General features: G+C 52.2%; 1 protein-coding gene across 7 annotated transcripts in view; it reads right to left on the bottom strand.

Moving 5' to 3' along the window:
• mast2 (microtubule associated serine/threonine kinase 2) overlaps window positions 1-23,752 on the bottom strand; it is an 84,358-nt gene that overhangs the window by 41,930 nt on the left and 18,676 nt on the right. Inside the window, exon 1 of one of the 7 annotated variants that reach the window (XM_086144154.1) lies at window positions 8,831-8,978. The exons of the other annotated variants lie outside the window; for them this stretch is intronic. Coding sequence (XP_086000280.1) covers window positions 8,831-8,869 — 39 coding nt within the window. The 5' untranslated portion in view covers window positions 8,870-8,978. Of the gene's footprint in view, window positions 1-8,830; window positions 8,979-23,752 lie in introns of those variants that run through there. 7 annotated transcript variants of the gene reach the window in all.

Here is a 23,752-nt window from a genome sequence, read left to right as displayed (position 1 = left end):
CTGTGTGTGTGCGTGTGTGTGTGTGTGTGTGTGTGTGTGTGGGTGGGTGTGAGATCAGATGGAAATGAAGTTGCCCACCCTGACAACAGCCAGAAACAATAAGGTGTGTGGTGTGTGTTTCCAACATGAGGTGAGTGGACCCACCCCGTCCCGCCAGGACCGTGGATTGACCACCAGTGTCAGGTGATCACCGGCGCCGTGCCGTTGGTACGGCCTAGCGGGGCCGTCTTTTTAAACCAACGGTAAAAAGGCATGGCTATATAAACAGAGCTGTTTATCAAAACAGAAGCGAACAAATCAGCCTGGTGTGTTGGAACGAACCATTCTGACCACGACGGGGGGGGGGGGGGGGAGTCGCCACTATCTTAACTCTCCATTTTTTCACCCTCGTGGTGCCTCGATGTATCGAGCTCCCCCCTCAGAAGATCACCGACGCCACAGGAAGAAAACAGGAAGTACCTTTTAATGTCCCAGAGCCGGCAGCCGTCGGCCTCGACCGACTGTGAGCTCGTAAGCCAAGTGGTTCGACGTGTTGGACCAAACCACTCAGAACACGGCGGGGGGGTTTACCCCCCTGTCATAACTCTTCTAGTTTGCCCTTTTAGGGTCTTGATATATGGACCCCTGCCGCTAACCCTCCGTCAAAAACACTCCCTCTGACATCCCACGCACCGCTGCGGCTCATTTGTGAGGAGCGAACTCATCAAAATGTGAAAAGTGTCTCCCCGTGCTGGGTTGGGGTGCTGGTGGGTGGAGGGGAGGGGGGGGGGGGGGTTCCTGCGTTGACGCGCGTGACCCAGATTCCGACGCCGCGGGTGCGTTTGAGGATCGGCGCAGACAGCCGTCGGCCGGCGTGAGCCTGGAGATGCTGAGATTACAGCGAGTGCTCGCCACGCTCCCGCGGGGGGGGGGGGAACAACAAATGAAGTCTTTCCCCATTATTCTGACAGTCTTTCTTCGTCCCCGTAGCTCGTCTTCCTCGCTCTTCAGTTTGTTATCAGCCCTCCACCCCCGAATCCTGGCCCCCCCAGCCTGTCATCTTTTACTCAGCCAACTGAGAATTGCTTCAATTTGCACCTTTTTCTGTTGCACCCCCTCCCCGCTGCACAGTCTATCAGCCAACTCCAACACACACACACACACACACGCACACACGCATGCGGCGTTCGCTCCAGCGCACGCAAACAAAAACACTCAATTCACATCAGCATCAACCTAAAAAGTGCGGCTGCGATGAAACCCCGGCGCGCTGCTCTGCCTCACACACACACACACACACACAAACACAGGAAACCATTAGCTCCGATTGCTAATCAATCACAAGCATTATAGGTTATTCCTTTCATTCGCGAAATAGAGTGTGAAAACATCGAGGTGGAGATGGCGGGCCTGATCAACACGCCGTCAAAACCGGGTCCCGGTCCTGGTGAGAATTTAAACATGCTAGACGGCGCCACCAAACAGGAAGTGCCTGTCGGGATCTTTCTCAGAAGTATTCTGCTGGAGCTCAGGGTACTTGAGTACTTTCACAGTACAAAATACTTTGTTCTCGGCTAATCGCTAGCATGTTAGCAGGTGATTTAGCGCCATGGCTTGCATACAGGAAATGCATTTCATGAAATATTTTGCAAAAACTGCGAATGATTTAAGTCTGATTGGTCATCATGGTGATTCTGAACAGCCTGAGTGCAAAGAGCTCGTCCCCGAAAGCGAGAAATATCAAAATGAATACAGGTTTTGGTTCGAGGAATCTCCGAACGTTACTTCAGAAGAGCGGAGCCAGGAAGTACTGAGGATTAAAACCGCCAAATGGACTGATCAACATTTCACCAAACCAATTAGCTAAGAGGCAACTAGCCTACGCTAAAATCAATTAGGTAATTTTTCCTGCTTTAAAATGAATTAAAGGTGAAATGGGTCGCACTAAACTCTTGATTTAATAAATGCGTAATTGCATCATTAGCGCAGATGGCATGTCAATCAAAATGAACGCTTCACTTCCTGCCTCTCGGCGGTGAAGGGCTTGAAAGGACGAGCTTAGGGGCGGTGGCGTGACGACGGCGAGACGGACGAGCTAACAGCTACTCCAACCCGTGGCAACGTGAATCCCACAGTGATGCGATGTGAGGACGTCCTCGGAGCAGGACATCTAGATATCCTATTTTTTAGTCATTTTTAATGTTCATCTAAACAGAATACGGCATTGAGCAGCGTTAGCCTGTTAGCTATGGTTGCCAGCGGGGATCACATGGTCTGCGGGGGGGTCTTCTACACCTGCTGTGACATCATGAACCAAACAGCAAGAGTTGGGCCCTCCAGACTCATTTCATTTCTCCTTTCAAGCTGCATTATGGGATATTTCACACCGGACAAGGACACATGCTGGAGATGCCAGCAGTGGTCGGCGTCCGTCCGTCCCCCGCCCGCCCTGTACATAATCACATTTTGTTTGCTGCTGGCGGAAAAAAAAAGAAAAAAAACAGTGTTGAGACCACCAGTGCAGAACGTCTGACAAAACACACATTCTGCCGTCTGTTGTTGGATAAATCCATACTGGCCACGGGAGTGTGTGTGTGTGTGTGTGTGTGTGTGTGTTTGTGTGTGTCTAGACACTCAATTTCACAGTGTTTGATGTTTGCTAGCCGCAGGTCAAAACACAGCCGTGCGAGTGAGTCAACACGCCGAGACAAGAGAAAAAGAAAGAGGGGTTGCATCTTCCTCTGCTGCCGCTCTTCTGGTATTTAATCAGCAGGGACAGACACACACAACCCGGGGGGCGTCGGTGAACTTGGTGAGTGTGTGTGTGTGTGTGAATGTGTTTCCAAAGTAGCATGAAGGGGTGTCTTCACACTCGAAGGCTTTCATGTTTATTCCATTTTGAAACAGAGGCCTTTTCACCTCCTCGTCCCCGCCTTCGCCCGTGACGGTTCCAGGCATCTTATTCTAAAAACACTTTGCATTTGAAACCCTTCCCCGGGATGCAAAGGGTTAATAAACCTGCTGTGAACTTTCTGGGCTGCACAGGAAGGTTAGACGCTGAAATCAAACCCAAAGCTGTGCGTTATACGTATCGGGCTTCACGAGTGTGTGTGTGTGTGCGTGTATTAAGCGACCAGCTGGCTGAAGAGCTGATGTGAAGAGCTTCTATGGTTACAGGTCTCTCGCTCTCGCTGTACGGAGGATGAGCTCATATTATTCGCCCAGCGGTCGCCGTGGCTACCGGATGAGCTCATGGCTGGCCTCTAATTGGCTAATCTGCTCTGCTGGCGGGAGGCGAGGAGAGATGTGGGAACAAAAAGGCATGAAAGACCCTGAAAGTGTAAAAAGCGGCGAAAGAACAGAGGACTGTCACAGCACTGCACGTGTGTGTGGGTCCCGATGTATAAATCAAAGATACGATCGGCTGGAGCTTGTTAACAAACCAAAATACAATGTCTGACAGGTTTAGTTGTGAACACCCACACTTTCTCATGTCAGATCTGTGTGTGTGCGTGTGTGTGTGTGTGTGTGTGTGTCGTCCCGTCAGCAACACCATCTACCAGATAGATACTGGCTGACTGGGCAGCGAGGGCTGACGCGGCGCCCCGGATAGTTAGCGCCACAGGGTCACGTTTGCAACACATTCCGAGCGGGCCGGGTCACGTGACCCGGCGGCCTGGCGGCGTTGCGCGGGGCGACCCCAGCGGCCCCGGCTGGTTATTTTCCGGGGGAATTGCTGCCACTCCAGTTGACGACCAGGTTTACAAAATAAGGCGTCTGTGCATTGCTCGCTTTTCGTAGCTAAGGTGTAGCTACGTGTCGTAGCTGCCAGTTTAAGCTCTGTAATAGCTCTACGTTGTAGCTATTAAGCTCTATTATGTAGCTTTTCTACCTCGCTGTACGTGGTAGCTGAAAGGTGTTGCTCCATATATACATCTGTTTTGCGGCTCTCTGTTGTAGCTCAGCGTCCTAGCCTGGTGTTTTAGCTCTGCATGTAGCTTCATGCTGCAACTCTGTGTTGTAGCTTTGTTTAGTACCTTTATACTATAGGTCTGTGTTGTAGTGCTGCGCTACAGCTCTGGGTCATAGCTAGGTGTCGTAGCTCTGTGATGTAAAACTGTGTTTTAGCTATGTGTCGTAGCTCTGTGTTGCTCTGTTGTGTAGCTGTATGTCATAGCTCTGGTGTGTAGCTATGTTTCGTAGCTCTGTGATGTAGCTCTGTTGTAGCTGTGTGTTGGAGCTCTGTGATATAGCTCTGTGTGGTAGCCTTATGCTATAGCTCTGTTGTAGCTCTGTGCTATTGTTCTATGACATAGCTCTGTGATGTGGCTGTTTGGTAGCTTCAAGCTATAGCTGCGATGTAGCTCCCTAAGCTGTAGCTCTCGATCGTAGCCGAGACGATCTGCACTTTTTCTGAAAACATGTTCGCGACGCGTGCTAATCAGAGGGACATGTGGACAAACTATATCCCGCATCTATTTTTTTCTTCAATCTGTATTTTTTTTTTTTGTCTCTCACAGACCCCAGGTCTGGTGTCTGCTCTCCACAGGGAAAGGGTGTACACACACACACACACACACACACACACGCACACAAACATCACTCAAACTTCTTGTCTGGGGGTTGCAGCATCAGCGGGGCTTCAGTCTGAGACACTGTGAAAGTTCAAACAAAGAAAGACGAGGAGGAGCTCCTCACGCGGGGAGGTTCCCCACCTCCTGAGCATCTCCACCCCACGCCAAAACTTCAAGCCTGGGAGGGCAGCAGGGGCGGCGCCACCCTCCGGGCGGCCACTTGCGTCATGCTAAGAGACGATGAAAGGAGTGTGACGGGCGGAGGAGGAAGAGGAGGAGAATCCTGGAGGGTTGAAGCCACGGAACACACAGCAGATACAAAGAAGAAGAAGTTCTTCAAGAGACCAGGGGGGGGCGTTAACACTCGGACTGAGCCCAGAACTAGATCCCACAGGAGAGGACGCTTTATGGTGGACGGCAGACCCGGCAGGATTTCTCCTTATTGTCGGCCGCACGGATCTCAGCCGGGCAGCATTTACTGCTGAGTAGGAGCAGATTATCGATTCTCAATCTGTGTGTGTGTTGTTCGTGTGTGTGTGTGTGTGTGTGTGGTTGCGGGAGTGAAACACGCCCATCACACTACTTCTGTGGAAAGCTCTGGACCTGACACTGACTGCAGTATTACCCAAAGTACACCAGTACCATGCAGGGAGCCATTCGTCCATGGCAGTACTTCCACACAAACCTAGTAAAACTACCTCCTTTCACGTACTCCAATATCACAGCACTTCAGACACAAAAAATATTCGATGGGATGTAATTGCACACGGCTGACCCGCTTCTTTACATCACCAAACACTGAAAAACATCTCCATAGAGATCTGCGGTCAGAAGGAGCAGGTTCACCCAGCCGTCTATCACGCAACCATTCACAACCGAAGATACTTTCAATGAACCTGACGACCGTTTTTGGACGCCGGGCAGGAGATCTGGATCTACGACGGGAGCAAAACCAGACCAGCGCGGCGAGAGGTCCTACCTGCCCCGCCTCCGGGTCCACCTCGCTGGTCTCCTTGATGATGTTCAACCTCAGACTGAACCAGCTGACCGACCTCCTGCAGGCCAGGGAGCCCCGGCCGTGACCCGGCTCCTCGGCCTGTGGCGCCGGCGGACCCACCATCGCCACAGCGACGCAGAACCACAACAAAGACCCCTCGGGCCCCAGTTACACATTTTAATGACAACTAATCCACAAAGAAGATTTTCTGAGTTTCTCTAATAGGCTGTTTCGATTGTGTGAGGGGGCGCCGGGGGGGGGGGTCGGACCCGCATCATTAATTCCGACCCAATTTCCGCCCCCTCGACGGCGTCTTGCTGCCAAAGAACAAGATTACCTGAAAACTCTGGAAACACTCACTGCCTGCTACCGACAGCTTTATCAATATTTCACGAGCAACAGCAGCATGTTCAGCCGGCCGTGCCCGAACGGGAGGAGGAGGAGGAGGAGAGAGTGTCTCTCCTGGATGATTGAAGATGAGCGAGGACCACCTCCATCCAGGGGGACAAAGGGAAGAAGAGAAGGAGGGATAGAATCCACGCGGGGTCTGGTTTTCCGTTCGGCCCGTGATTTACGACGGTCATTAAAAGCACCGCCATGTCATCCCGTCCTGCCCCTCCGGGCCCGCAGAACTCGTCTCGCCTCCGGCAGAGACGAGTTCGGTGCGCCATCATTGATTTCGTTTTCCTTTTTCAGGGGAGAGGAGGGACCGATCAATCCATCCCAGAGACCCGGAAGAAGATTGAAGTCCGACCAAGGTCACGGTCCCAAAGACGGAGGGCTAACGGCTAGCTAACGCCTCCATCCTTCTCAAAAGGCTCGGGAAATTAATGTTGTCACAGTCGCGCGCATCTAATAAAGAGAAGATGTGAGAGGAGGGGTTACCGTGGCAACCGAGCCGCACATAAGCTGGACGTTTTGACGGTAAACACAGTAAAGTTGCCTCAATGCTAAATAAGCGCCGGGCCTTCCAAGGCACCTGAACTCACCGCTCACACACTGATACACATGTCAGGACGGAGGAGTCTCCTCAGCTAGCCTGGTTTGATGTCAAGGGCTTGAAGCTCTGCTGTGTGTGTGTGTGTGTGTGTGTGTGTGTGTGTGTGTGTGTGTGTGTGTGTGCGCCGCTTCTCCCCGCTGGGTCAAAGGTCATGTTTGCCACGCGGAAGCTCTCAGTCCGGGTTTGTTTTCTTTTGCTTGTTTTTTGGGTCGCCGGCTGGTTAATGAGCAGATTCCGAGCCGCCGTCTGAATCAGCGCTTACACAACATCCTGGTGGAGGAGAAGGCCCCGCCGTCCCCTGGTCACACTGGTCTCCTCCTCCTCCTCCTCCTCCACCTCCACCAGCTCCTCCTCTTTCAGACTGAGCCTTCACAGATACTGACCCCTACTCCTGAAGATGCAGGAGAAGGACGGAGGTCAGTCCCTCTGGGGATAACGCGACCGGGAAACGGCCCGTTTTGAGTTTCAGCGCGGCGAAATGCGAGCCGAGGGCGGGGTGGAGGCTTGTGGCGGTTCGTCACGGCGGAATGGACGCGGGGTGGGGGTGGGGGGGTGGGGGGGCTGATGTCAGCGCGGCGGCGGGTCGGCGAAAAACCCGGGATTTGGTGCGTCGTCGGTGAACAGACGGGCTTTTGTTTCTGGAAAACTCCTGCTCCTGCTGCTTTTTCGCGGCCGCAAATGGCCGTGCTAATCCTGTTTCTCACACTCTGCTGGGACACATGATCCACACACACACACACACACACAGAGACAAATAGCGTTGCAAGCATATGGACATCTTAATGTTCTAATCCAAGGTTGAGAAGGTCCAGAGGTCTGGACGGGGGAGGAGAAGTGCATTCTGACAGGGCCCGGATGGCGTCGGGGTCAACACCGCTGAGGGGCAAATCGGAATCCGCAGTTTGCTCGGTCACTCTGAACACTTTGTGGGGAAAAGCAAAAAAAAGAAAACTTTCCGGCAAAAATAAACAAGAAATGAAGCCAGGACCTCTTCCAGCAAAGGTTACACAAAGGGTGGGAGTGGAGGGGAACCGTCCAAAACATGAGAAGGAGAGGGCGAGTGGTCGTAGAAGACGCGTGAGTGAGAGGATGAATCTCTCTCTGTGGCCCTGTGATTGGTCCAGGGTGAACGCCACCTCTCGGCCAATCACAGCGGGGGTAGGCTCCAGCCCTCCTTGATACGCTAGGCTAGCTGCAGGATTAGCGGTGTAGATTATAAATGAATGAATGAATGGATATGGCATTTGGGAGAAATTTTTCCCCAACATTCACTATCATTACAGTAGAAATTTAGTATTTAAAGGACGAAAGAGCTCCTTTTCCTTCCGGATGAAGAAATGAGAGAGCTAGTTTTCCTTCCTCGCCGCCAAAAACAGGACAGAGAGTACCGAGGCGCTTCAAGGTGACCTTGGCGAGTGGACGGCTAATTAAGGACGATTTAGCTTCCATTAAATGACACGTCTGCAAATTAAAAAAAAGCCGAGATAAAAAAAAAAAAAAAAGGAAACAGGTGCCGCCAAAGTCCCGGGCGCCGGAGTAAAGCCGGATAAATCCAGGTCGGTCCTCGGCGCCCGGGCCGCGTCCCCGTTCCGGGGCCCATTTCCTTGCTATTTAAACACCGCAAGCGCCCGATATAGGATGCAGCCTTTTGAAAAGGGGGGGAGGGTTCGGCACGCAGAGCTTCATTCCTCCTGAGGTGGAGAGGTTACCTGAGGCCCGGGAGCGGCTGCGAATCTGCATCTCCTTCCCCCGGCAGGGGGGGGATTTAGAGCAAAGCTGCTGACTCGACATTTCTGGAGCGGCTCCATCTCCGGCTCCGGGGGCGTTACACCGAGGGGTACCGGCAGGAAGCGGAAAAAAAGCAAAACAACCCTTCGGGATCCGTTTCCTTCAGGTGGCCCCCGTCGTCTCGGATCGACGGTTCTCGTCCGGTGAGCGGCGGAGATAGATGCTGAAACATCACGTCTCGCCGCGTGACCTCGCTGAAATCTACAGATGCTCTCGGCGTGGAACCACGGCGGACTGAGCTGCTCCCCCAGGTTGAATCCCATCGATTTATCACCGCCTGTCCATCTGCTGAGGGCCGCTGAGCGAAACCTGATAGGCCTATGTGTGTGTGTGCGTCTGTACGTGCACGTGCATTAAACACACCAACACAACAACGTGTGCGCGTAAAGAGCATCAACGGTGGATGTATTTCCCGACCTACATTCCTCCCTCTAAGCCGAATCGGCCAAAGCCCCCGGGCCTGACCTTTGACCCCGGCGGAGCTCCTCTTACCTGCAGCCCGCGGCGCCTCAGAATGCTGGAGTCGTCCATGACCACCTGAGCTCGGGCGACCTTTTTAATTTTGTTCTTGATTTGGACCTTTCTCCGCCGAGCTGCGAACTCCGGGCGCTTTCCGGGACGTTCTCCTCGGAGGAAATTACATCACGGCCGCCCCTCACTCTGTACGTCAACTGTCACCGGAGGAAGGATGAGAAAGGGGTTTTCCACGCTGCGGTGTTTTGAAGCTCCTCGGCTGTTCAATGTCACGCCGTCAAGATTCAGCCGGGCCTTTTTAATGACACATTGCTCCCTGACTGGCGGGAGGGGGTCCAGAAACCAAAACAACGGTGAGGAGAACGTCTTCCAGAGTTTGGCGTGGGTTCACGGCATCACTTTGCTGCTATGCAGGAGGAGGAGCTGCCAGGACACTGGCCGGCCCCGTCAAATTCACCGCTCTGTCTCAGAGCACGTGTCGCTTCCCCTGCGCTCGGCGGCGGCCCATTCATCTGTCGGCGTCGGACACGCCCCTCCCTCCCTCCCTCCCTCCCTCCCTCCCTCGCTCGCTCTGGCGGTCAAACGGCGGGGGGTCGAGGACCCTCTGTTCGCTCCTCCTTCAGTCGCCTCCTACAGACGGGGCAGCGATCCGGGGGAGGCTCGCTGCCTCCATAATTCATGGGCGTGGCGCTAAAAAGAATTAATGCTGGCGAGGGTGCAGGGTCTGGACCGGGGTGTGTGAGGGCTTGTTACCCCTTTAATGAGATCCAGGCTCGGTCCTTGTTTCCTGGCTCTGGTTCCGGTTCCGGTTCAGAGAGGAGGGGCGGAGGAACAACGGGCTGTTTGTCGGCTAGCGACGCTCCGGTGAGCGAGGGGGCGCCTCGCATCCATCGCCATGCCAACCGGCCTGGGCCAGATTATGCCTGGTTAACGCCAGCAAACACACACACACATGCGGCGGTCATCTCGTCATCACTGCCGCCCCTCTTCGTCTCTTCGGCAACTCTTCAAGAAGGGAGGAGGAGGTCCGCCGCCGCCGCCGCCGCCGCCGGGAGTGATAGAACCCGAGGAGGAGGAGGAGCAGCAGATGTGGCCCTGGAGGAGATCCTTCCTCTCCCTGGTTCCCCTGCGTTCTTCTGTTGTCGCCTCCTCGGCTCTCCGCCGTGTCGGCGCTCTCACATGCTCCGGCTCCTCCCCCGCTCCGTTCATCGCTCGCTCGCACGCTCCCTCTCTCCCGCGCCCATCACAGACGCCGGCCAATCGGACGCCGGCAGCAGACGGAGGCTTTCTGCTCGCGATGAATGGAAGGCTGGCTCCGCCCCTCCGGCCCCGACCCCCTCCCCGCTTTCACTCCTCTGCACGTCCGGCTGCAAAGCCTCACTCGCTCTAATCAAAACAAGAGGGTGTGTTCTTGTACTGCGCAAGCACACACACACACACGCACACATGCACAGACGCACACGCGCAAATCTGTGGTCGCATTGTTGTGAGTGGATGAATAAGTCATGAGTTCACTGATCAGAGGCTTTACATTACAGCTCATTCAGCCTGATAGACTCAAATACAGACGTTTTCTGATAAAATACCGGTTTCAGCTCCGTAAAAACGCGGCGGCGTGCAGAACTCGGGCACGCCGGCATGGAATCTGTGATTTTAATCCTGCTCCCTCTGCTGTCTGGACCCTCTGTCCTCGACAGGACATTTTTGCAGACTGGACGGGACACTTGTACGCTCGGAGCGCCCAAAAAAACAACCGAGATCCGCCTTCAGAGATACCAGCTTACACTAGCTAGCAATCGGTTTGGACTGAGCGCGCTGCTGGACGACTAGCATCTGGTCCGGTCGGGAAACCACGGATGCTGGACCGCATACGGCGATAGCGTGAAAATGCTAAAGCAGCCAAGAGCCACATACTGACAACATAGCTAGTTGCTAGTGTTAGCGTCAGCTTACGGATGTGACACATGGACACTATTGTTATGGGAAGAAGCAACGAGGCTACGCTACACTGGTGGTTAAAAGATCTGCATTCCTGGACGCCGCGAGCAGGGATGGGCTTTTTTTTTTTTTTTTTTACTGGGATAAATGGAAGGAAAAGCTGTGGGATAAAGGAGCGTTGCAGGTGAAGGGATAAATCAGGAAGAGCCGGCATTTAAAAAGAAAAAAGATTAAAAAGATTAAAAAGAAAAGAAACGTCCCCGGTTTTTAACAAGTACGTCTCACATGGAGTCAGGCATACCGGGACTGTACATGATGTTCTGGGTCTGGGGGTTCTTCTTTGTGTGGAGAACAAGCCAACATCAGCCCCCGGGCTGCCGCCGGGACCCTCTATGTTAATGAGAGCCGTAGGGCGAAGGGGCCCAAAGGGGGGAAGAAGAGGAGGAGGAGGAGGGTCCACAGAGATGGAATGACACCAGGCTACTGTCTGCTGCCTGGAGAAGAGGCCCGTTTTCCCGAACACGAGGTTTGAGAGAGAACCTACATTCCAGGACGCCACAGTCCGGTTTGGTTTACAGTTTGAGGGTCTCCAGTCTCAACTGAGAGGCGTGGAAGCAGCAACAGATCTGACCGCTAGCAGCAACCCCTGATGGCCAATGGACATCAGGTTCAGCACCAAGACCGGAGAACTCATGTCGGACATAGAACTTTTGGAAAGCTCCGGGGATCTTTTTTGTATGCGTTCATTTTATTGAGTCCACAGCCACTTTCGGCAAGAAGTTCCGATAACTGTCTAGCTCGAACAACATTCCAGGAACTACCCTCGTACTCCAGGGGAACCTTTCAGCTTCAAACGGGCAGTAAGGGCGGATAGTAACATGATGCAGGCACCTACATCATGTATGTTAAGTTCCAAACTCATAAAAAAAAAACCTGAAGAAAAGAAAAGGGAGGCGACATGGACAACATGGACAGAAAAGCTGCTAAAGCATTCATGTTCCTCAGGTTGGAGAAAAACAACCGTGTATGATCAGATAGGTTTTGCTACTCATCAGATGGGTTAGCTAACTCTGGACTTCGTTTGGAAACCCCTTTGGAGCATAGCAGGCCAGAAGAGCTCAAACGTGTTCGTCGGCCCATTTCTCAGAGCTTCTGTCCAATTTGTGGCAAGAAAATGTTTGACCAGAGGCCAGGATAGGTTTTCAAGATGGCACTCTTGGTCCACTAGAAGTACCTGTTACTGGGTATGACTTATGAGTTCCATCACTCACCAAGCACTGAGGTCATACAAGTACCAATGGACCCACGAAAAGACCCTGGAGTGGGAGCTAAAATGGCTTGAAAAACAGGTACATGGTTCCTCTTTTGTCCACATGCACCAAGAAACCTAGTTCCTGAAAAGGCTTTGGCAACTGCAAAAAGTTCCTTCAGTGAGAAAGTGGCTATTTTCAAACATTCTCTGTACAAAATGATGTTCCTGCAGACGTGTGGGTTCCTGGGCTCCTTCAGTCCCTCAGACTGTGACTCACTTTCACCCATAACAGCACTGTGAGTCAGCTGCTTCGCAAAAGCAGTCAAAGTACGTCTGAGTAGCTCTCAGACGGCGAACGGCAGTCTGAGATGACCCGCGAGTCTCGAAACCCCCCAGACTCTTTACAACCAGTGGAACATTGTGGAAGAAGAGGCTGTGGCGCTGAGCAAACGATGAGGAAGAGGTACAACAGGACCAAGCTTCATACGGCAACAGCTAATGACAACAGCTAATCAGGGCAAAGGGCCCTTCTTGCGCACCTTGGCTTGAAGTGGCGCCCCATTCTGTCAGGAAGGGTATAAACCTCCTGGCCTTCCCTTGTGAAGGTCCGGGGACTCGGGCCTAGTTACTAATTGGAGAACCGCCCTGAGACCCAGGCGTTGGACGCCAAGCACAAGTCGGCTAACCCCTGGTGCTAGGAGCAGGGAGTGAAGCTACAACCAACACATAACGCCACCTCTTCCGGAGTCATGGGCCAACACCTCTTGTTCGGAGGAGGAACTCAAAAATAGAACAATCCCTGCAGGACTTCTGACTGCTCCTGCTACTTCCAGCTCCCGGCACTCAGCTGGACTCACCACCGCTGCTGTTATTTCCTGTGTTCTTGCTGCCATGGTTTTTAGGGGACGTTACCAAGAGTTGTGACCTAAAAGTGTTTCTTCAAAGCAGGCCGAGGTAGAAGGTAGAGGGCAACCACGCGGACGTAGCAGGTCAGCGGAGAAATACTAACACCTGGCAGCTGGAGATAAATCACACCGGCTGTGACTGATTTAGCTCCTGAAGGTGGAGTCGGGTTGACCTCAGGGGTCGAGGAGCAGGGCACCGCCGGCGCTCCAGGACGTGGACCTTCCAGGCCAGAGCTGCAGATAGAGCTGCTATCTCCCAGCAGATAAGGACGCTGGGAAGTGACGGGAGACGAGGACCCGAACTGTGACCCATCACGGACAGTTCCGGATCGGACCGGTTCTTTCCACGCGGGACACTTGGACCACAATGTTCCAAAGACCCAACTCAGTGGACGCTAACCTTCGAGTATCTTCTCGTAAACCCAGTTTCTCCTTCCTATCTTCTGTCGCAGAGGTTAGCTCTGGGATCACTGTAGCATTGCCTTCAGCCGCTAGTCACAAAGCTTCCTCATCACTCGGACCTTGAACACCACACCTGTGCACGAGTCGTGTCCTGAAGATGCGTTCAGGAGCCCTCGGCCTCCGGGGCCAAACAGATATTTTCCCCTGAGTAATCCCTTCCCAGTAATCCCGTCTAATCCCTCGGCGGCCAGGTGATTTCCGCCCGCCCCGAGCCTCCTGGACGCCGTTGGCCAGAACCGAAGACCTCCCGGGTGGAGGCGGGTTCCAACCGTGGGAACGTGTTCACCGGCGCTCGCGCGCAGGTGTGCACGTTCTCATGCACGCCATCGTGCATCGAACCGTCACAGCTGTCTGAGGCACATGCTGTGGTTCCCATGCAGACATGGGGGGGGGAGGGGGTCACTCAAAGAGAAAGGCATGCATGGCACACACACACACACACACACACACACATGCACACATTCTGTACCTCCCTCTGCCTGTGTCTCTCTGCACATAACTTTCTCTGTCTGTCACTTTTTCTATCTTTCTGTCTCTCTTTGTCGGTTCCTCTGTCTTTTTGCCGTTTAGCTGTCCCTCTATGTCTTCTATCTATCTATCTATCTATCTATCTATCTATCTATCTATCTATCTATCTATCTATCTATCTATCTATCTATTTATTTATCTATCTATCAATCTCTCTCTCCCGTCTCCTGTCCTCTGTCTGTCAGCGTCACTCAACATGTCGAAATCATCTAAAACAGGAAGTGACTTAAGCTACAGCTGTGCCACTTCCTACTTGCACCCTATTGGACGGTCTTTCTCTTCGATAGAACGTGTTTGAACAATAAAACACACGGTACTAAACCTCCCTGACGTCCACAACAGTTGGTTCGGTCCGTGTGTGGGGGTCGGGTAACATGGTCCGGCCCGTCCCGCCAGCTCCAGACCGACCCGATCGATCAATGGACTGATATGGAATCACTAAACACAAACAGACCCAACACTGGTAGCCTGGACGACCCGCATAGTACACACAAACATGGTGCTCTGCAAGGTCACACACACACACACACACACACACCACATATGCACGCACACAAGCACACAAAGAATAACTGTCCATAGACAGGAATGATCCTGAAACATAAACAAACTGAGAATGCAAAAATAAATGTGTGTGTAGGAGCGTGTATGTGTGTGTGTGTGTGTGTGTGTGAGCGTGCGCGCATGCGTGCATCCCGCTGACAGGTTGCGTGCGGCCCTGACCGCGTGTTGTGCTGACGGTGTTTGAATGTGTGTGTGTGTGTTAGCCTCCTCTGAATAAATCAGACATGACTGCCATCCTGACAGAGAAAAGTAGTGCGTGTCTGTGTGCATGTGTGTGTGTGTGTGTGTGTGTGTGTGCGTGCACATGTCCAGCAACCCAACACACACCCAGACGGAGCGAGAAGCTCGTCATCGATGAAGATGAAGCTGCTAGAGGAGGAGGAGGAGGAGGAGGAGGACTGTGTCCTCGGAGAAGATGAAGATGCAGACTTTAACCCTTCCCTGTCCTTCTGAGGAGCTGCTGTGATCTTCATCGACATCTCACGGCTTCCAGGATTAAATTCGTGGTCAATAAAAAAACCTAATCTGTCTCTACCTGAGTGCTGGAGGCTTAGGAGAGCGGGCTGAGGATGTGAGGATGAGGAGGGAGGATGAAAAGGACATGGTGTTGCGTCAAGCTTTTCCCCTTCTGGGGGATGAAGAGGAGGGCGATAAGAAAACGCTGAGTAAGCTCCAACGAGCTCTCGGCGGCGAGGGATGAAAGCGAGAAAAGAGACGAGCGGGATAAAGTGAAGAGGAAGGTCTCTGCGCTCTTCATCCTGTCTTCCTCCCCCTCTTGGCGCGATGTGACCCGTGCGCAGACGAAGACGGCCGTCCCCCGCCGCTCCCGGCGCCCGCTAATTAGCTCCGCCATCGATTCGTCTGCGAGAAACAATTAATCGGAGCTGCGTCGCGTCGCCGCTCATCACCACGGCAACCAGACAACAACACTGAAGCCCTGCACGGGGTGATACGGCTCTGCTGACTGGGGGAAAAAAAAAAATGCCACTGACTGATATATATCACCGCACACACACACACGTTCACACACACACACACACACTGTGGCGTGTCCGGCGCCTTTCAGCCCAGTCTTTGGCGAGTGGCGTCCCATGACAGTGAGCCCTGGCCAATCACAGAGCTCCATCTACGGTGGGACGCCTGTTGCGGCGAGCGTGACCAGCACTGGACCTCCGGACCTCCTCGACGGAGGTGGTTTGAGGCGTCGGCTCCGCATGACACCGACACGGGCGACCGCCGATGCCTGTCAGGTGACCGGTCAAAGGTCAGGGGAGGCGGAGGGGAACGCCAGCTGCAGCGGACATGCCGGTTCCTGCACGCCCCTCAGCTTCGGCTGGAGGTCAACATGGGTTCTGCTCCGGGAGAACGTTTGCCTCGAAGGCCGGTTCTTCTCTCTGGAGGTCAAAGCCAACCACTTTAAGTATGTCAGGAAAGAGAAGAAGAGGAGACCATCTGGTGTGGTGAATGTTCTTGCCAGGACCTGCGAGCGGTGCATGGACCAGGTGCTTGCAGGGCGGCGGCCCCACCAGTGTTCAGACCCACCAGGTGTCAAAGCGTGGTTTTATGGACAACTGTGGCTCCTCGCTTCCACGTAGACGCGGTTTGAGTCGGACGAAATGAATGAATAAAGCAAAAACAAAGGAAGGGAGCTGGACATTTACATTTAGCTGCTCAAAGATCTGCTAGTTTTCCAATTTAAAAACGTCTGCTTGCTTATTGTTCGATTAATATAAACTCATAATCGATAAATATCCAACCAGAGACCTTGTGGCTGACCTCTGCACCGCCACCATATCGGAAGAATATCATCATATATATTCAACATGATTCCCTTTTTAGTCTCTTTACTCGCTAATCTGGATTATATTTTAAGTTTAGTCCCTCGGATCTTCTCTTACACCTGGAGCTTTGGAGTGTGAAGGGGGGATTGACCGCTGGCTGCCCGCCGAAGGAAGAGGAGGCGTGAAGAGGGAGGATGGAGGAGGAAGAGGAGCGGGAAAACATGAGATGGGAAGATAATTCGATTTCCTGTCCATCATCATAGATGGCTGATACCGACTCAACTGGATTAAGATCTCCAGCGAGTCCAACAAGGAGAACGTCTGCTGACCTCGGAGGGGATCTGCTCCCCGTTACACTGATTGAAGGAGACGTGATGTTCCATGATAGCCGTCCACCAGTGTTTCTGGACGCTGGGGAGGAAGACGGAGAACCTGGGATGAACCCAGGCAGGAGAACATGGACGGAGTGAAGGTTCACCATCGTGTCGCCGTCCGAGAGTGTAGAACCTGCAGGGGGGCGGCGGTGAAGAGTAAAGAGCTGCAGAGAAAAAGTGAGGGAGGTCCTGGAGAAGATCGGAAGGAGATATTTCCCCCAGGTGTTGGTCCACTACTCCACAAACCCCTTCCTTTGAAAGGCCCATCATCCAGAGACTAGGAGGAGGTGAAGAAGAAGGGGAGCACTGGGGGAGGACGTGTGTGTGTGTGTGTGTGTGTGTGTGTGTGTGTGTGTGTGTGTGTGTGCTGTAATCCTTTTAGTTTGATTGATGGGAGGCATTACAGCTGAAGAGGAGGAGGACAAGATGAAGGAGGGAAAGAGAAGAGGAGAAGGAGGCACTTTGTTTGGCCGATAGATCATTCTGGTAATTATAACCCCCCCCCCCCCCCCCCCCCCCACACACACACACACACACACAGGGAGAAGCAGTGTGAGAACGTCTGTCAGTGCTTCAGAACAAGAGGACCTACTCACACCTCCAGAAGACTCCTCAGACCTCCTCACATCTCTTCACTGCTCTCCTCAAACCTCCTGAAAAATCCTCACATATTCTCAGCCCAGCTCAAACCAGAAGATGTCCACACACCTCTGGAGAAACACCTCAGACGTCCTTCTGCACATCGACTGAGACGTCCTGGCAATTCCTGAAAACTCCTCAGACCTTCTTCAACATGTTCCTCTGCAATCAGGCAGGGGTTGCTGCAGATGGCTCTCCAATAAAGATCTGCACTTCATCATCTCAGAGGAGGAGGAGAAGATGGAGGACAGAGAGAAGGGGGATGATGATGAGGAGAAGGACGAGAAGGAGGAGGAGGAAGAAATGGACGTCTGAAAGAGGATGAATAAAGAACATACATGGGGATTGATCTATAAACTGATCAATCTGTGATTGATCGCTAGGGGCCGATGTGGCGGAGGCTGGTCTGGTGAGGTTCTGGTTGGTTCACAGGGATCTGAGAGCAGCAGGAACCCGTGGGAGATGAACGTCAAAGGATCTCCAGCTGCACATCAGAAGAACCAGGGATCTCCTTCACAGTTGTGCTGAAGAACAGAGGAGGACGAGTCGCAGGAGGAACCTCCGACTGCAAGATCCAAGACAACGGTGGGGGGGGCGGGACTGCAGTGTGTGTGTGTGTGTGTGTGTGTGTGTGTGTGCGCGCACGCACACACACGTTATCCACCCTGACTTTGCTCGATCCAAACACACTCATCTCAAAGTGCAAATGAGAAAAACAGCACTGAGTTCAAAACATCATTAGCCACAGCTCCCGCAGCGTGAGAGGAGACACACACACACATGCAGACGCACACACACACACACACACCACACACACACACACACACACACACACACAGGCACACGCACACACACTGGAACACAAAAAAAGATATTTAAAACCTTCATATTGAAAATATTGCCAGCTGCAGAAGCAGGAGAGGTTGGAGTCACAGGATGAATGCTGTGTGTGTGTGTGTGTGTGTGTGTGTGTGTGTGTGTGTGTGTGTGTGTGTGTGTGTGAGTGTGAACTGCACATAGAGACACCCAACCAGGATTTTGGAGTTAATTATCCATCACAGAAGGAAACAGGAAGTGAGGATGGCCGTAAAACACTGAGCGGTTTTTATTATCACCCATAATCTGGGATTTAATCAATCCGACCTTTTCCTTCGTTTCCCCGGCGACGGCATCAACTTACAGCCCAACGCCGGCCGAGCTCTTCTAAAAATAGAACGGACACAGTCCACTTCCTGTCGTGACTGACGGCAGGAAGTTCCGCCTCACCGGGCCCCGCTAATCAATCCCTGCACACAATCAGCCCGGCTGTCAATCAAGTGCCCGGCCACCGGGTCTGGGCCGCTGATCAAGATGGGCAGGGTGTGTGTGTGTGTGTGTGTGTGTGTGTGTGTGTGTGAGCGCATGCACGCCCAGTGTAATAAATAAAACAGCAACCACTAAGACTTGACTATATTAGTCTGGATTGAAGGACAGGATTTGAGAGTGAGGTCAGTAACAGTTTCTGTCAATATGTGTGTGTGTGTGTGTGTGTGTGTGTGTGTGTGTGTCTTCGTGCAGCACTCTGAAATTCAATTACTTAAAGCCGGGAAATAAAATAGGAAGATCTGGAAGGAAACGGCACCAGCCGAGGCAGCCGGGAGGTTGGCAGGCTGTGGAGACGAAAGCCTTCGCTCCTCTTCCCCGGCAATGGGAATTCATCATCGACAAAAACTGAAGCGTACACACACACAGACACACACACACACACACACACACACACACACACACACACACACACACACACACACACACACACTGCTCTGACCGACATGAGTCTGGTCACGAACATCATTTTTTCGCCAGGGAACAGAATTGTTTAACAGTGGTTTTGAACCAATTGGAGAGAAAGTCAAGGTGTGTGTGTGTGTGTGTGTGTGTGTGTGTGTTTGTCTGATCAGAGCAAACATACATCGCCAGTAGTCAACAACAGAACCATTATCTTAATAAAACACAGAGGAAAATGAGGACAAATTAAATGGAGGAACCGAATGTTCCGATGGTTCCCGGAAACTGGGCGAAAATGATGATCATTTTAAAAATAAACCAAACAGAAGATCTAGATCCAGAAAAGGGGACTCACTCCTTCCTTCCCAGCTCTGTTCCACAGAAGTGACTCAACTGGATGTCAGGTAAGCACATTCTGACTAATTTAACTTTAGCTAGCATGCTAACTAGCGCGTCGATTTCGCGGTTTTTACGAAACCTCCTGCCGCAGGGTGGCAGAGGAGATGTTGAAAGGAGGAGGAGATGCCTCTCCTGAGGAGATCCCTCCAACAAAACATCACAGAGGAGCGGGAAAAACAAAGATGGTGGAAACGACAGTTGTTGTCATGGTAACGGGGTTCAAAGGGTTCCCATACGTTAAGCTGAGCGGGGAGACGGACGGACGGACAGCAGCTTCACATCCCGATTCTCCTCGCTTTTTACGCCAACCTGCATCGCTTTTTATCTCCTGGACAGGGATAAACAGAGCTCGCGGCGCTAAATCGAAAACCCAGCAGATAGAAACACACACACACACACACACACACACACACGCATGTACGAACGTGCACACATACACACACAGCCCGGTTTATGAAAACAGGCGACGAGGCCGGCGGAGCGGCGGATCTGCACGGGAGACTGAAAACCAAACACAAAAGAGTGTGTGAACTCTGACAGTTGCCACGGTGACAGGGAACGGCTGCAAGCATGCACGTGTGTTTGTGTGTGTGTGTGTGTGTGTGTGTGCGTGCAATCTCATGTTACTGTGCATGATGCATCGACGAGGCTGTGAGGGGTCAGCTGCGTCACCTTTGTCGATCAGGTCATTGATCGGATCATCTCTGATCGTCATGTTGCTGCCGCCGCACCTTGGAGATCCCTGTGCCTCAGGGAACGCCACGGCGAACGCCACGGCGACCAGCCATCACCCCGACAACCGCATCCAAGGGGATATTACTTCTTGAACGTGCGCACATTGGACCCCAGACTCCAAAGTCCGAGCACAGTGGGTCCCAATGGAAGACCTCCATCCGGCTTTTTTTAATTCCAGGATTGGCTAATTCTCCCCTCCGCCGCCGCCAGGATGGTTTGATCCAGCATTCATGGGTTCCTGTTTTGTTTTTATTTTTTTTTCTTCTTTCAGTCTGTAATTGGGGTCTGCAGTCAGTCACACTGGACGTCCCTGCTTTGCATGTCTGTGTGTGTGTGTGTGTGTGTGTGTGTGTGTGTGTGCTGACAGGTTATTAACTGCGCAGGAGTCGAGAATCCTATGAACCAGCTGACAGGCCTCAGGATGGGTGAAAGTCGGAGCAGGCGGCGGCGGCGGCGGCGGCGGGGTGCTTGGTTTTGCGCGCAGATGTTTCATCCGAATGAGAAGAAGAAACCTGACAGCGGGGACGGTCATGTGACCTCCACACATGTGAACATTGGTTGGAATGCAAATGAGGTGGAGACGATTAACTTCGTCCAAAAGTGGATATTCACCGAGAGAACATCCCGGTCTGAGTATGCACGATTAATCAATTAATCTCCAATTAATTTGACAGAACAAAGTCCTTGTCGGGTGTTAAAGATGGCCGCCTATGACTTTCCCCCATGATTTTGGAAAGGAAAACATGAAGTAACATACCAAACTATTAGCACTTGTTAGCTTAGCACAACTGAGCTAAGCTCTGTCAAAACATCCTGGCACTTTGAAACCTCACTGGTTTGACGGATCCATCATGAAAAACACGTCAAAGGTGAGGCCGAAGTCTCCACGTTGTGGACACAACAAGGATTAAAATGGCCGCTCGCCGGATGGTATCTCAGCTGATTGGACCGAGCTCCAGTCCATGGCCATGCTAATACACCAGCTAGCATTGGCTGTGCTAAGCTTATTAACTCATGGCGTAACGGAGAATCTTCTCCCGATGACGTCAACGCCTCACAACGTCAGCATTTCCCTTTAGAACCTAGAGCAGAATTAGCCGACGGAGTCAGACACTCTCAGCAAACGTCAGGGTGAAAATGTTAAGACAAACCGCGGCGGCGATTAAAATCTTGGGTGTAGCCGTCTGACACACGTCGCCCACTTTCAGCCAATTAGGGCCGGGCGCCGGCATTTGTAAAGGTTACTGCAATGACGAGCAGCCGGCGGCGACGGCAGCACACCATGAGCCTCATCCCTCAAAAGGGATGTAAGTGTGGTGTGTGTGTGTGTGTGTGTGTGTGTGTGTGTGTGTGTATGATTTCGCGGGTGCCAACCTTCAACTCCCATCGCAGTTTGTCGGGGAGATTTTATGACAGAAGGCCATTCCTTTGCCTCAATTATTTATTAGGCCGTTTTTAATATTGTAATTAAGGACCACGTCAGAGGTCGGAGCGTGGAAAGACTAAATGAAGACTTTATGGCCGGCGATGTGAGAAACAGTGGGGGGGTTGGCCGGTCCAACTTTCCAGCTTCACGGGGGGGGATTAGAGTTCAGTACAATGGACAGATGTGGTTTATTCCTTAGTAATAAAGCCGTGTGTGCAGTAATAAACGCCAATGCTAACCCGGTCACACACCAGCCTGCTAGCTTCCAAGGACAGAAGATATTTGATCACATCTGGCGCCTGAATGTTCCTCAGATGGTCATTTTAGCAAAAATTCTGACCCCAAAAACACACACATGCCACGATCGACTTTGCTGTTTTCATCTTCGACGACACCAGAGGGAACCCCCCTGTGGAGGCGCTGAGGGAAACACTTGCCTGGGAGGAAAACGAAAATATAAGTGTGGAAAAAACAAACAAAAAAAAACAAAAAAAACTAAAACATTTCATGACTCTTGTTGGTGTCGGTCTGTTGACCCCACACACGCACACACACACACACACACATACACCTCCACCCATCCCGTCTCGTATGGCGGAGCAAACAGCAGGTACATCGGGCCAGACATGTAATTCACCCCCCCCTTCTCCTCCCAGGCTGAGTTTTGTTATTGCTCCAGACCTCCATTTATTTATTCTGTCCATCACACCGCCGCTCCTTGCCCTCCGCCTGGCCTCCTGCATATTTTCCATCTCATCGCGAGGAAGGGGGTACGGCATGTCAGACCCCCGCCTCCGCCTCCGCCTCCGCCTCCACTCCCTCACGCGTGACAAGGGAAACAAATAAAACACAACCCTGCTGCTGACGTTTGACTTCAGGAGGATGGCGGTCCATCACCCGAGTCTTGATAGTCGTGGCCGTTGTGATGTCATGACGAGGCTGCGGCCGCCGCTGATACGGCTAGCTACCTAGCTGTACCCATAACGCCGTTCCCCAACAAACTGATTTCATGAAAATAGACAGTCATGAATGTTGCAGATGTGTTTTGTTGCCTGGATGTCAATTATGTCATCACTTCAGAGCCGTTAGCAAGATGCTAATTGAAGTAGGTGATTCCCTACGCTAATTGAAGTAGGTGATTCCCTACGAAACAGCCAATCACGTGCCGAGGATCAATGTCCAGAAAGGTTAGCAATAGGCTAAGAGCCAAACGCGAGCATGATAATGACACCAATATGACCCAACTAACTCTCCTTGGATACCCCTAGCAACAGGCGTCAGAATGCTAACCAGCCGCTACAAATTAACATTATTAGCATTGCTAATTTGTCTCCAGCCTGTAACACTCAGCAGCTGTCCGGATCCATTAATTTTGTTTCTAAGACGTCCAACGGCAGCGATTAACCGCTCGCCGTTTCGATCGTCGGCTACTGAACGCAACGTTGACTCGGCCAATCAGGAGAGACCGTCCGCGGTCACTTAGCGTGAGAGGCTCGATGATTGACAGGTGAGCCCGGCAGCTCTGACAGAAAACCATCATGACAGAGCAAAGTGTTGAAGACGGAAGTGAGACGCTGGAAACACGATTCTGGATAATCGGGGAGGAAGAGGATGAGGAAGAAGATGCTCATCTGCCTCCCGCCGCACTTACGGAGATTAGTCTTTAAATTACACCCACGCCGGCCCGCCTTTTAGATCAGATGATTCACGAGGCCTGAACTATAAAGTGACAGTGTGTTTACAACACACACACACAGACACACAAATCCTGATTTAATGACAGCGGCGGTGTTTTTAGGATCCGTAAAGGGATGAATTTAATGGTTTCCACACAAAAACAAAGCAGGTGGAGGCTTAACTCTCTCTTGTAGCTTGACGCCACTGATGGAGACACTTGTGAGGATCTGAGCGATCGGAGTGCCAGGGAAAAAAAATCAATCCGGCGTGATTGGAGTCAATCCGTCAGCGGCGGATAACGGCGGACCATTAGAACCCAGATTCCTGTAACTACCGAGAAAAAAGCAGGCAAGCGCTTTTTACGCCTCAATAATGGAATCATCCGGCTGCTTCTACGCTGCTTTCTGTTTTATCTGTGTCGCCTGGTTTTCATCTTGCTTGGGGGGAAAAAAAAAAGAAAGTCCAATGACGGTAAAATGGCAACATAAATACAGTT

Source organism: Fistularia commersonii, chromosome 1, assembly GCF_037954325.1.
Source record: "Fistularia commersonii isolate RoL2024-O1a breed Wild chromosome 1, RoL_Fcom_v1.0, whole genome shotgun sequence".
Lineage (NCBI taxonomy): Eukaryota > Metazoa > Chordata > Actinopteri > Syngnathiformes > Fistulariidae > Fistularia > Fistularia commersonii.
The sequence above is the reverse complement of the archived record's forward strand: the minus strand, read 5'-3'. Positions and strand labels throughout refer to the sequence as shown.